The sequence below is a fragment of the Perna viridis genome, chromosome 2 (assembly GCF_037379345.1).
Source record: "Perna viridis isolate PV_CMFRI_1.1 ecotype Kerala chromosome 2, ASM3737934v1, whole genome shotgun sequence".
In the NCBI taxonomy this organism is placed as follows: Eukaryota; Metazoa; Mollusca; class Bivalvia; order Mytilida; family Mytilidae; genus Perna; species Perna viridis.
Window position 1 is genome coordinate 56,745,999 of NC_142446.1, and position 14,924 is coordinate 56,760,922.

At 33.0% G+C, this 14,924-nt stretch overlaps 1 protein-coding gene across 2 annotated transcripts in view; it reads right to left on the bottom strand.

Annotated features, from left to right (window-relative positions):
- The window catches only part of LOC148626178 (uncharacterized), a 41,860-nt gene that overhangs the window by 15,531 nt on the left and 11,405 nt on the right, over positions 1-14,924 (bottom strand). For both annotated transcript variants that reach the window (XR_015919996.1, XM_088569940.1), the window contains exons 6-15: positions 13,739-14,608; positions 12,641-12,730; positions 10,675-10,844; positions 9,768-9,904; positions 6,271-6,351; positions 5,237-5,417; positions 4,236-4,389; positions 3,260-3,379; positions 2,159-2,335; positions 1,288-1,371 (exon numbers count right to left, since the gene is read on the bottom strand). Coding sequence is in view for 1 of the 2 variants with exons in the window: in XM_088569940.1 (XP_088426066.1) it covers positions 1,288-1,371; positions 2,159-2,335; positions 3,260-3,379; positions 4,236-4,389; positions 5,237-5,417; positions 6,271-6,351; positions 9,768-9,904; positions 10,675-10,844; positions 12,641-12,730; positions 13,739-14,608 (2,064 nt within the window). In the remaining variant the exon portion in view is untranslated. The remainder of the gene's footprint in view (positions 1-1,287; positions 1,372-2,158; positions 2,336-3,259; positions 3,380-4,235; positions 4,390-5,236; positions 5,418-6,270; positions 6,352-9,767; positions 9,905-10,674; positions 10,845-12,640; positions 12,731-13,738; positions 14,609-14,924) is intronic.

A 14,924-nucleotide genomic window follows, 5' to 3' on the forward strand; every position in this document is an offset into this window, starting at 1 on the left:
GTACTTAAGCACCTTTAAGCAAATGCCGTAAGAAATTTATGATTGACATAAAAAAGTGAAACTTAGAAACAACTTGAGTAAATGTAAAAACTAAGGGCTTCTTCACAAAAAATCTGTGACTAAATGAATGTTACAGTAATTAAACAAATTATTTATCTAGTAAATAATTTAATACTGAAGTTAAGAAACCACAAAGAGGTTGTTAAATTAATTAAAGAACAGAATGTAGTAACAAGGAAATTAACGCTACATTTCCACTAAACTGCATTATTTAGATCAAGAACAACATAAAATTGACATGCATAATTCCTAGATCTTTGAATTCAAATCATCTGTGTGAAATTAAGACAGATTCACTAAAGAACACAATCCATTCCCCCTTTAATTTGTTATGAAAGTTCCAAAACTCTTTAAGGTACATAATACCTATTATAGGGAGCATTCTTTTCTGTCATCTTGCAAAACTGTACTGACATACATATTTTAAATTACCTGATAGTTTTTGTAACAAAGTAAAAGAAATATGTTTAAATTAATTTTTTTTTAAATTGACATAAGAAATTGAATGGTAGAAAGCCTCTCTCAAGGGAGATAATTAGTGGAAAATTCATAGGGGGAGATAATTGGCACAAAAATGTAATAGGAAATTTAGGTTTTTCTAATATTACAAGAAAAAGAACTTGGGAAAATTCTTTATGAAATATGAAAGAATGTCAATTGTTTTTATATAAATTTATAAAAAAAAATCATTCAACCAGTTTTTTAATAGTTTGCGAAAAAGTGAAAATTCCCAACTGAATCCATATAAAATGTTGTAGAAATTAAAAAACTTTATCAAGGCTCAATTATCTCAAAATAAAGTTTGGTGACCTATGTTTTTACATCATAATTCTTAAATATCTTCATGCAAAGTCATCCTTGAGAAAAACTAAGAAAATCTATCTACTAGAAATATCAGGTATGATCTACCTTAAGAACAAAGGGAGAAAAAATATGAAAAATAAAGGAACTTTTCTTTCAAGGAAACTAATATGATACTAAAATTTGATAAAGGCACTCAAGGCATTTCTGATTAAATTAATTGACGAACATATAGAATGGCTATAACTGCAAGGACATCTGCCAGCAGGCTGAAAAAAAAAGAAAAATCACTAGCATCCTATGCATAACCAGGAAATGTTTTTTTTTTTTACACTTAAAAGTAATTTCTTCAATTCTGTCACAACTTGTTGACCTAATTTAAATGACGGGAAATATTACATATGTACAAAATCCTGATCATTTTACCTTTTCTATTTCTTCTTGCTTCCTGCTATGGGTATTACGTTTCACACAAGTAGCTACATCTGCTTGTATCTCAGCAATGTAAACCTACAATTCAAAGTCAACCAATGGTTTATAGAAAGCACTACCAACAAACATAAGATGATTTCAGCCACTGGCCTGAGCATTCATTTTCATTACCCATATTTTGTATCTATAGATTTTCATTGAAATTCCACAAGCTTAAAAAAATGTATCGTCTGAATATAGCTGAAATATTGCTGCTCGGACGTTAAACCCCAACAACAAACAAACATAAAAAAATGTATAACCATGTGACTAGCGACACATACTGTTCAATTGCATGATAAACATACTTACAATCAGTTGTATAACAACGATTACATTCAAGCATGAAGAGACTTACAATTTATTCTCCCATTTCAGTCAACTTATTTTTGTATCAATAAAATCAAACTTGGCAATAGACATCATTTAAAAATCATATAGCACTATTGCTGTTTATACATATATATATATACATAAATTATGTTAAGCTGAAAAATCTTCCATTGCAATGGCTCTTCAAGAACATCAATATGATACCTATTTCATCAAAAGCTATCAAGGGGTTCAGTAGGAATTATGCTGACAATGAAAAGCCCTTAATTAAAATATCTCCCTTTGCAGGAATATGATAATATTGGCTTTCCTTCATGCATATCAAAATACATCTAACATTTCTGTAAACTTTGATTCATATAGCAGGAATTGCATTTACAAAACATTTAGACAGACAAATGAACAGGACAGGCTGATTCCTATATACCCCAAACCACTGTTGTAGTAGGGTGGGGATATAATAAATAAATATGATACAAAGTCTACTACTTACCTGGAATCCTTTTGACTTAGCATAGCTCCAGAATTCCTCAAAATGTCTTTCTTTCTCATTAACAGCATCAACAATGATAAAAGGGAAGAATCCATCATCAATGGTCTTCTTGAAACTTTTGTACATATTCTTTCTGTAGGAACTTTCCATTTCTGGCTCATACTCATACTCTAAAATCTAAGGTTGTAAAAATAATAATAGATTTTACAGTCAGTAGAATAGTTACTTCAGGGGATAGATCTGGTCTTCCTATGATGAAATGACAATTTTTACTTGATGAACTTCCCTATATAGCTAACAGGGCAATTGACTAAGGGATTTAAACTTTCTATACTTAGATAAAAATACCTATGAAATGAAAGTTTAAATCTCCTTGTTATTTTCCAATTAACTGAAATAAGGGCTTGATTGACATCTTAGAGTTGGTTCAAATGTCCAGTAAAAATGTTCTTTTAATGATTTCCTTAAGCATACTAGTTATGCCCCTTAAGTGACCAACAGAATATTTTTTTTTTCAACTGGCAGACCCTTTGGTCTGTTGGACCAAATGATTGACAACTTGCCAGAAAGTTTCATGATATACAGTCCCCGTGTACCATCTCAAACTCAAATTCGGTTACTGTGTATGCTCCCAAAAACTTCATCCAGACAGAGATTAGGGGGTATTTATTCAGAATAGACCTAGGGAAATCCTAGATCCTACTGCTTATGGGACAATTTTATCAACTTAAACATTGATTGATTTTTTATACCTATATAACTTTCAACTTCTTAACAGGCATATCAATGTTATCAATAAAAATATGGTTAAATATTCCATTTTGGATTTTAAATATCCAATGTGTAAAATTTGTGATATGTTGCTAAATCAAAAATTGAAAGAGACAACAGTTTCATGTCTTTTAGCCTTCATACACAGGCAAAACGATTTCACATGAGTTCACCTACATTGAGCAAAACAAATTTGTGACAGAGTTCAGGTGAATTGAGCCTTCACAGTAAATTCATGTGAACTTAGTTCATTTTAAGAAAATATCATGTGAAAAAAAATTTATACAAAATTAACCTGAACAATATTTGCCTTACAACCATTATACTAACCTTCTTTTTAACTTTCTTGCCAGTCTCTGGATCTTTCTCTGTTTTTTCTACCTCTATCATGAAATAATCATCCAAACAAAGCATCCTGGGAGCACCTCCACCATTTTGAACTTCTTTATCCTATAAAACAATGTAATAAATACACAATTTTAAAAAAATGATTGATTGATTGATTGTGGAGGGTATTTTATACATTTTAGGACTAGAATGCATGATTAAATGAACAGGCCCTGCTTTGTACTTGTCTGACAGGCTGAGTCAGATTTTTATAAATGTTTTCATGCATTGTATGACCAGAATGTTTGATCAATTTTAAAAAAGCTGGTTTGTACTAGTCTGACATGCTCAGCAGATTATTATATCTATGCTAGCTCACATAACAAACAGCTTGTCACCCCACTTGAGCACTCCAAGCTAATCAGTCATCACTCGATCATTGACATGCCACAAGCTTGACAGGGAAATAGTTACTGACTTCTTTAAAGTCTTTGATATGACTTGACAAGGGATCAAACCCACTCAAGGCAAGCAAAATACCACTGAGTTGGTTAAAATTTGAAATTACTAATATCTTTTTTTCATTAATGACCAGTAGGTGTGAATTATTTTTGTTGACTTAAGATATTTTAAAAGTTCCAATACCATTCAGTTGGAAATACCACCATGTCATGATAATAAAAATGGGATCGCAGAATGTTCAAAACTGTTCAAAATGGCTCAACTCGAAAACTACATTTTGTATTTTGCTGAAAAGAGATCTTGACCTGTATTTTCTTGTACTAAACAACTGTGCTAAGTTCAAAAAAAAATCATTGCTTCACTCTCAGTTTATCATGTAGAAACTGTCAGTGGATGGATAGAACAAAAAAAGATTTTTTTTTATACAACCAACCAAAAATTATCTAGCATAAGAGGGGCACAACCCCTTCCTCAGATCTGCCAATGCAAGTTAACAAGAAATCTAATTTTAACCTACCTTTATAAGCTTTCCAACATAAGTTTTACCAGAACCTGGTAGACCTCTGAGGATGACAACTATCTGGGGTGGCCTGTGTTTTCTTCCTGGGGGTATTAGTAAGTCATCAATACTAACTGTCTCAACCTTAGGTTCATGCACATGTTTGCTCGATCTGCAAAAATATGAAAATCAGAAATGCGTCCATTAAGTGGTGAAAATATGTCATTGTAAACAAAACAGCCGATCTAGACCTGAAGACTTTTTATTCGATCACAGTCACCAAAAGAAAATAATAGAAAGAGATATAAGAATATATAGCAGTAGCTGGGTATTAAAGATGGCAGTTTGAGTGAAATAAATCAAGGTAGGCTTCTGCGTCTTACGTTGCCTTTAATTTTATGTGAACTACTGAACATCAGTGTAATCATTTGGACACATTTTTCAAGTTTATTGTGATATTGAAATTTATTATCAAGTTTATGCTATTTTTTAAAAAGAATTTTACTTACATTACTGTGACATCAAGAACTGTCCCACTAAAGCAGTTAAAATGTGACTTTCCTATATATAAATAACTTGATTTAACCTCCTCCTACCCCTGTCCTGATAATTCCTATTCATAAGGCCAAATAATATATATATATCTGTTTCCAGTAGCCAAGGCAAACAAATCCAGGTTGGAATATATTTATATTTTTTTAATTGTCAATAATGATTACAGCATGACTTGATTTAGATAGTCTGTTATGAAAAAGATTCAATTCATGAGTTGCTGAATTGACATTTCTTTTATGTTAACTGCAGCACACTAGTGCATTCTCGTAAACTGAGAGCAGCCATTTTGATTGTTTGGGCATAGTAAAATAACGATCTAGGAGCAATCTGGATCTGGATTGGACCAGAAACAAACTTTTTTCTGGAATTAAAAGGGAAAAAAATCCAGGTCAAGGGTTTTGAGTCCAGGTAGGTCAGGCAACAAGAAACAGACATATTTTTTAGCCTAAATTCCTTCCTCTAACCTCTCTCTATCTCTGTCGCGATCCCTGTCTCTGTCTCTGTCTCGTGAGTAATCACTACTTCTATGACTATCCCGACTATAGTCTCTACTTCTACTATAATCTTGTCCATAATCATAGCTATCTCTACTATCTCTACTATACTCAGATTCAGGTCTATAACCTCCATGATCATCTCTTGATTCTGTAATCAAAGAATAACTGATTAATATTCTAGCTAGAAGGTCTTTCAGCAACAAAAATTTATTAAGTGTGTAAAGTAATCAAGATTTATGAATGTATAGGCTAAATTCCACAAATAGATACTCACCACAACATGAAGTGACAAAAAATATGTTAAAATTACATGTATAGGGAAAAATTAACCAAATTTCTCAATACTTTATGTACCATTCTGTTTAAGAATCAGACAATGAGTGAAACACAGTTTTTTTTTCTCAATTTGGTTTTATATGCCTTAAATATAATCAATACAACAACCAAAAAGCAATATAAACTTATCCTGAAGCATCTATGACATAGATAATTTTTGACTGCTTATATAGGGAAAAAGTGCTTGAAAATTTTCCCGCCATTTTTCTAAAGTGCATTTCAAATAAATTTGACCAATCAATATCTTAAAAAGGCAAACTTTACAAACATTTTATGGTTGTTTCCAGAGATCATGAGGTATAAATACTTAAATCTTGCCATAAAATCTCTGCATTTTTTCTTCATGTGCCACACCTTGTACACATTTTGATTCTTCATTACAAAAATGCTTCCATCAATTCAGCAATTGAAAATTAGTTTTCAGTTTAAGTATCAGCACAGTCAAACCTCTCTTAAGTGACATTCCAAGAAGGAACAAAATCAAAGTCACACAAGACAGTTGGTCTTAATACACAGGTTAATTTGACATAAAATGCACTACTATAAGGACATTTTAATCATAGTCTTTTAAGGTAGGTTATTGTTGAATACAGGTGATTGCTAAGACAAGTTTGACTCAATCTATACTACAAATGACTAATAGCTGACAATGAATCAATAATTACCTGAACTAGGTCTCTGATCATCTGATGATTTTCCATGTCCATAATCGATTACTTCTGGAGGTTTATATTCTATTGTCTCTACTGATAACAAATATATACATAGACATGAAATTGCATGTTGTTGTGCTAAATAAACCCCACTAACATAGAAAGTTGATATATAAAGCAGCCAAAATCATTTACAATATACATTTGTATATATAAAAAGCCACATACCAAATTTAAAATCAATTCATCCATTTGGAACGGAGATAAATGAAATGCAGAGAGACAGACAGAATGTCTGACAAACAAGTTGATTCCAATGTACCATCCACTCATAGAGTGGAAATATGATAACAGTAAATTGTATTTTTTGGTTTGTTTGTTTGTTTTGTTTGTTGGGGTTTAACGTCCGAGCAGCAATATTTCAGCTATATTCAGACGAAAGTGTACATCAACTTAAACATGCATGCCAAGATAAAAACTGATGTAAATTACACATGAAATACAAAGGTAACACACTCAACAAAATATCATTCTATGATTGAAAAGGAGAGGATAAAAAAGTATCAGTCTTTATAAATATCAAATAGGAAGTGATTCATGCATGTCAAAAACCCACTGAAATTCATTTTATTTCTAATTCAGAAATAGTTAGAAACCATATAACCAGTCTTAGTTTTTCATTCAGATGCTGCACTTTTGAGATAAAACTTATATAGATTGTATATGAAATTGGCACTTTGGAAGAGTTATCATTCTTGATTTTGTTTGAATTGGTTGATTTTAGTGGGAGATGAATGTATTGTTTTCTCAAATATAAAAATGTGTATACAGGAAGGACTATTGTGCCATTAAAATATAGCATATGCTGACCAAAAAAAGCATCTTTGTTTGGTGTGTTTTTCTACATCATGAATCACATCTACCATATACAGTGTCTGAATTTTATATGGATTGGTACGTAAGCATTGGTGTTAACTTACCAGAAGGATGAAATGGATAGATAAAATATTACAAAAAGATCTTTAGGTCTTACAAATTTCTCAAGTGAGGTTCAGAAATAAGATCAGGGCCAGGTGTCATAACAATTCTCAATTTTAGATTTTTCCCAAATCCTTCTTCAGCTCAAATTTTGACCATTCAAATCATTTAAAATTGAAGATTTAAGGAAACTCAAGGATTAGAGGGAAATCTTAATTTGAGATTTTATTTATGACAACCAGGCATAGTTTGTTTTTTTTTTTATCTCTTTACCATAGTTATCCTCTTTTTTCTACCCTAGATGTGACGTTTTATGAGCAACTTGATGGTGCAGTGATTTTCCTACCGTTTTTGGGAAGGGGCCTGGGGCCCATGCCATTAGAAAAAAAAAGCGTGTGAAATTGCTAATTTGGGAAATGATATAAAAATGAGAAACGCTACAGTTCCCTCAGTACTGAAGAGTGCAGATCTTCTATGGAAGACAATTTGGATACAACAGAGACTGAAGAAAACTTTGTACATGTACATCTCTCATAAAAAATTCATCTTAATAATGCATATTGTTTTCCTTTTTCATTAGTTTCAAACATTAATAAAACATTTGTCATTTGAATCATTTAATAGTTTAGTAAAATTTAAGTTTTCTTTCATGTTGATTTTTTTAAGCCAAATGAATCTAATTTCCGACATTCAGCACTATCAGCTGAGCTCAATTTTTTTTAATAAAACTTGGAACTAAGAGACATTGCCATCCCAGCAATTGAATTGCCCAGCCAGAAATATTCTCTTGACGTATTGTATGGATCATTTTTCAGCTTGTCTGTTTTACTTTTTTAGTTCCCTACAGGTGCAACGATGACATAGAATCGAATAGATTGCAATACAATCATAATGGCATTGATAGTACAGTGAAACTTCTCCAAACCGGCCACCACTGGGACAAGAAAAAATGGCCAGTTTATAGGGGTGGCCGGTTTTGTGAAAAACAGCAATGCATTCTAAGAGCTGTTTCTATTAATGTGTTCTATAGCTCTACACCTTGTTAGTTTGTTGGTAAAGACATGTTTAATGCCAATTCAAAACTTTTGGCCTTTTATTACATTTCAAAGCTTGCATCATTTGTAATTGATTTTATTTTACAAACGGTACTGCCGATAAAATAATGTTCACGGTTTTGAAAGAATGTGTATTAAAGTTGAAAGGGCTATTGATGGTAATTAATTATTTGTATTGTTTTCATAAATTAACTATCAACAAAGTCTAATAATTTCACCCCTATGTTGTTTTGGCTTGGGTACAGGTCACATTAATTGACAGTTAAAAGATCGTAAAGATTGTACTATTACATGACCTCGGTTGCCTGACGTGTGTACACACCAATTAACAGCCAACCACTGACAAAATGTAATGTCTGGATTAAATTTGTTGTCAATTATCATCTGTCCACTGATGAAATGAAAACCGGTCAGTGAATGAATTATTAATAGCCTAATATTACGTAATCATTTACAGTTTTGTTGACACATTTATTACAGGTGAACAATAACCGGGCGGCCAGAATTGAGAGGTTGTTTTTATTTGTAATATGTAACTAAAACTGTGAAAAACCGGCCGATGTACAGTTTTAGGGGGTGGCCGGTCTATTGAAGACAAAACACACAGGTTCAAAGGTATATCGGCCGGGACTTTTGAAAACAGCTGGTTTGAAGGGAAGACCGGTTTTCTGAGGGTCCAGTTTGGAGAAGTTTCACTGTATAAGGAAAACTATCGAAACTGCCTGAAAGACGATCAAAATGTAAATAAACAAAGTATGATACAGAAGAAAAAAAACAACATAATCGTGATCTCAAGGCGACCGGACGTCTATTGACAATTGGGAATTTTACAACCAACAATTGGGATTCTTAGAGCCTTTTTCTTATTGGGAATGGGGCTGAAATTCTGACCTAAAATAAGGGTTGGAAAATCACTGTGGTGTGTTTCTAGAAGAAAAGCAGACGACACTTACCTACCAGTGCACCTGGTTGATACTCCCAGTTTTAGTGGGACTCTGTTTGTTCATCTATTTTTCATTTCTTTCTTTCTATGAGTGTGTTATTTTGGTTATTTCATGTTGTTTGTTGTTTGTATCTAATTTCTTTGTCTTGTCATTGCCCCTGGATTATCTTCTTTTTAATTACTATCATAATCTTGGTTTCTCTTGATTTCCCTTATGTATTAAATGAAAAATGAGTCAAAGACAGAAATGGCAGAATTTCATTAAACAGGAATGTACGACAGGCATGAAATCGGATCCCATGATGTGGGACTAGTACCTGATGCTGGATACCAAATATCAAGAGGCTGCAATTAGTAGTTGCAGGGAAGTGTTACGAAAATAATTTCCCACCCACCTGACCTACCAACTAATATTTACCATACAAAAACAATATTTTCACTATGTTAAATTTGGCCATATTATTATTTGTTCCATAATATTACCGATGAATAAGTTGACATCCCACAGCCATCAAAATAAAATTTTAGAATACCTCTATCTGCACCAAATTCAGTTGATGATTTATGACCATGATCTATGACCTCTGGGGCAACGTACAACCTTGGTGAGGGTTCTCTAGGGGGTGGAGGGACTCCATATCTATCAGGGTACCAATAATCATCTGGTCGCCTTTAAAATGATACAATTACATGTACAAAGGTGTCAACACAGAGAATAAATATGATAAATATAGAACATATATTCAAGAAAAGGTTTCTCATCAATAATTAAACTTGATTTGTACCTAGTCACACCTTCTGAATGGCTTGATATCTTTGGACAAGCTAGGCTAATTCTGTGTTTATTCAAATAATTCTGAAAAAAACAAAATCCAGGGAGGAATACTATAACTTTAAACTAAGTTATAAGGATTGTATCAATTATTGACCATTGTATGCCTGCATAACTATATTCATAACAATTTATGCTGGTTTGTGTTTGACTTCTTGGTTAGTGAAGTATAAACTGCCCTAAAGTAAATCGTAGTTAAATTTTTCAAACAATTTTATTGACCATAAAATGAAAATCACATTGGTTTCTGAAATTTTCATTTCCCTATGTCTACTTCATATAGAAGAGAATAATAGGATAATTAATTGGAAAGAGTGAATAACCAAAATATGATCACAAGTTAAATCTTAATGTGTTTTTGGCACAGAGTGATCACATTATGTTTATTCACGATTCAGATTTCCTGCATTATTCATTATTATTTTCAACATAAATTTTGTGAACGGCGGATTGATATTCGTGTTGTGACATTTTGGTTGGAGAAAGTGCGAGAGTGAATTTACCAAATTTATTTCACAGTGTGAATTATCGAAAAAATACACCAGGAATATTCGGTAAATCACTGCCATCTATAAAATAATATTAAATGACTTTTTTTCTAAACTTACCTATAAGGATCATAATCATATGGCCTTCTTTCATCAAAATATGGATCTCTTCTATCATAGTATGGATTAACCCTGTCATAGTATGGGTCACTTCTGTATGGGCCATCATACGGATGTCTATCATATCTATCACCATGCAGTGGAGGTGTCCGCCTTTCTGCCCAGGCCTCCTTATACAGAAGTTATCAACAATCATTAAAATAAATCAAATTAATAAGAAAAGAAAAAAGAAAATAAAGCACGGTGAAACCAATTTTAACTGAACCCTGAATAATGAAAATCCTGTCTAAACCAGATAATGTTATTAATGTATATCAGTATAAATTTATTTTGAACTTGTATTAACCAAACACCTGTCTAAACCACCCCAATGGAGTACTCTATAAAAAGATATGACAGCATGTTTGATGCCTGATCACAGGGACTTGAGGTCATGAGTGTGAGATGGCGACTTGTTTCCCTTGTGGTTTTTTAGTGTATGGCCATGGATAGATAAAACAGCCTTTAAGTACAATTTTTATCCATTTAATTGATCTAACTCATGACCTTAAGTTCCTGTGTGCCCAATCTGTATAATTAACATTATTTTTGAAATAGAAAATAATGCATGGCTCCAGAATATCATTTCACAAAGCACTCGTAAGACTTACATACACATAAATCCTTATCAAACCAATAGGACTTATGTGTATGTAAGTCTTACATAAGCTTTGTGAAGCAATACCCAGTTCATTGAGTAGTTTCAGATGATAAGATTTTTAGAGAAATGTTAACAATAGCATTGACAGACAACAACAGTAAAGGTTTGCTAAAAAAGAAAAAAGAGAACAGACACCTAGACATGCTGATTCATTTACACCATCAAATAAATTTTTGTGTATGGTATACTGATTCTCAAAGCCACTTAAAGGAGAAGACTGTGTTATTGTGCAAGTCATAAATACATGTATCAAAACTAATCTCTCAAATGTTCATGAAAATTGAATTGAAATAAATCAATCTTATTTTTTAACTAAATAATCATTATTTTTAATTAGGGAATTTGAATTTCTGCCACCATAACCGATTGAGCTGTGACACCATTAAGACTTGTGGTAAAGAGACAGTACAACGGTAATTAGTTAAAATTCCCAAAGAAAGTGCAAATTTGGGACTTGTTCCTTATAATTTCCTGCCATAATACACTTAAGAAGAGATTGAGGCACACTGTGAAAGAAAATGTCCAAAAATATTAATGAATGTTTTGCAACTAAAAAGACTGGTATTTCTGTGGAAAATCTAATGACTACCTTAGAAGAGTTTTGGTGTTGCCAGTCAAAAAATATTTCACTTATATCATTTGTGCATAGAAAGCTTGACAAGACAGCATGTTTAGGTGATAAGAAAAACAGAAACGTAGAAATATTTACAGAATATTCTTTGTTGGTTTTTGGTTATATACTGTAAACGTATTAATTTCCGCGTATTATGTAAAGTGAGCATATTCGTTGGTATCAATATTTGCAGTTTTATATATTGATAAGTGTTTGAAAGTGACAGGAGTCAAATTTCGTGGGCACAATTTTTTGCACTCTTTTGTCCATCGCGAAAATAGAAAAAAATTAGTACACTGCAAAAATTAATACATTTACAGTGTTAATCTGCAGTACTGGTATCAGTACCAAACCAACTTAGTGACATCATGAGCTAACCTGGGGATATAGGTAAAAATCAGTCGGATAATGATCAACATCATAGATTCCTTCTGATAAAAGAGTTCTGGAAAGATGGTAATCTACATTTATTTTAATGACCTTGAATTCTGCATAGCCTTGTGCATTTTACAAAAGTGCATTTTGCATTAAAGGTCATTTATTTTTCTTTAAATGGGTAAGATTTTTCATAAGAACCTAACTTAATGTGGTCTTTTCCTTTAACAATACAGCACCAAATGAAAGTGCTGCTATACAAGACTATAGATAATTACCCTTCTTCTTTCACAGGCAAGATCTTCTTGATGAGATGCCATCCATTGCTCACCTTCTTCCTCCATTTCTCTCCTCAGTCTTTCTTTCTCCTAAAATCATCATGTAATAATGTGTATTACAACATATTCATTTTAAATGACCTGTTGTCAAATACAGCCTTTAAGCCTTAAAAAAGAAAAGGGCATTAATGGTACATTAACAGATACCCCTCCACAAAATAGTGAAAAAGGAGAGTGGCAAAATGTTCAAAATGGCACGACTTAAAAACTATACTTAATATTTTGTTGATAATTAAATTAAACATGTATTTAATGGCACAAAACAACTATGCAAAGTTTCAAAAAAATGTATTACTCAGATCTCAGGTTATCATTTGGAAACGTTTAGGTGATGGACTAATAGGCAGACTGATGGACAGATGGACAGAATAGCACGAAACTTTTTGGATGGTAACACATAAAACCTCACCTCCTTGTGAGACTGGTTTAAAAACAGTAAGCAAAGTTTACTTTGTGACACCCCCCCAGCTCTCCTCCCCAGAAACTGTATAAGAAACCACAAAAGTCATTCAGATGGAAAACAAAATAGAAGGTGCACAACATCATGTGATTAACAGAGTGTGAAAATTACACTGAATAAAGCAGTTGTAGATAAGAAGATGACCCCCAACCCTTGTTCAACCGATTACTAACTCCATGTTTTGTTTTGAATCAGGAAACCCCAAAAAATCTTAAAAATCTTAAATATCAAAAAACTAAGGATGGACAGCATAATCACTATGCTGATAAAGGTGAACAATGTAATTAAATTGAGAGCAAGAACGAAGAAATATTTAACTGTTTGCATGTCAACAGCCATCTAACATGGTGTGCCACACTTGGTGAATAAGACCATGTGTGCCACATCCCCAATTTAAAATGCTAAATGCTTAAATGAGAAAGAATGTTTATTGATATCTTTTAACAACATCTTTGCTATTTTGTACCTCGCAACAGTACTATGATTTCAAATTTAAAACATGTCATTTGAAAAAGCATGTGCTTATCAATTTCTTACAAAAGCAGTCAGCAAGAAGTAGATTATAAATTTGATTTTACCTCTTCCTCATCATAAACTTCAGGTTCTGGTTCAGGTTGAGGTTCAACTTGTTCCTCCTGGAACATATTCCATGCTCCTCGGCCTCTACCTCTTCCTATAAAATTTTGACCTCTACCACGACCTCGAATGCCTCTATCAGGTTTGCCTCTACTGTGAAACCTTCCTTGGAATCCGAGTAGTTCATTTGATTGTCCTTGTTCCTGTTCACCATACTGTTCACCACTGTCTTCCTCTTCCTGAAAGTTTCCTTGATTTTGTCCCATTTGATTCTGATTGCCAAACCCTCTTGGACCTTGGTTTTGCATGAATCCTCTTGGACCAAAATGTCTTGGGCCACGTCCTCTCTCTTGTCCTCTCTGTCTGAACTGATTCTGTTGTTGATTTGGTCCAAACTGTCGAGGACCTTGTCCTGGACCAAAAGGTCTAGGCCCTCTTTGGTTTTGACCAAACTGTTGAGGGGTCTGCCCTTGATTAGGACCAAATTGCCTGGGTCCTTGACCTTGATTTGGGCCAAATTGCCTTGGACCAAACTGTCCTTGGTTTGGACCAAACTGTCTTGGTCTTTGACCCTGATTAGGACCAAAACCTCTAGGTCCAAACCCTTGATTGAAATTTTGAGCAGGTAGACCTTGACCCTGATCAATCTGTTCACTATCCTGATTTTGAGCTTCTTCTTTTTCCTTTCCAATATCACCTTCAGCTCCTTCGTTCTTGTCTTCTCCTTTTTCTTGGTCTTCACCATCTTCTTTTTTAGCATCAGTTCCATCTCCTAAACCAGGTATGTCCCCTTTCTCTAGACCAGACAATGCTGTCTTCTCAGACTGCCCAACAGTGAACTCTTTCTGAGATTCACCCTCTAATGGTTTATTCTATAGAAAAAAAGTATTCAGATAAACCTTAAATGGCAAATTTGACAGTTAAAAAGTAATAAACAATGCTAGCATGTTTTGAATATTTCTTTACCAGTAAATAAAAACCACAATTTTAAAAATTATTGAAATACAATAACTGTAAAATTACTTTTATTCATGTTACCAATTTTAACGGTTTAAGGGAGTAACATTAGTTTGTAGATTCTTAAATTCTTGGATTTGACTCAATTGTACAAATGAATGGAAAAGTTTCTTTTTGCTGGAAATAAATTTTCATGGTTTGCCAAATCAACAAAAACCATGAAAATTGGTA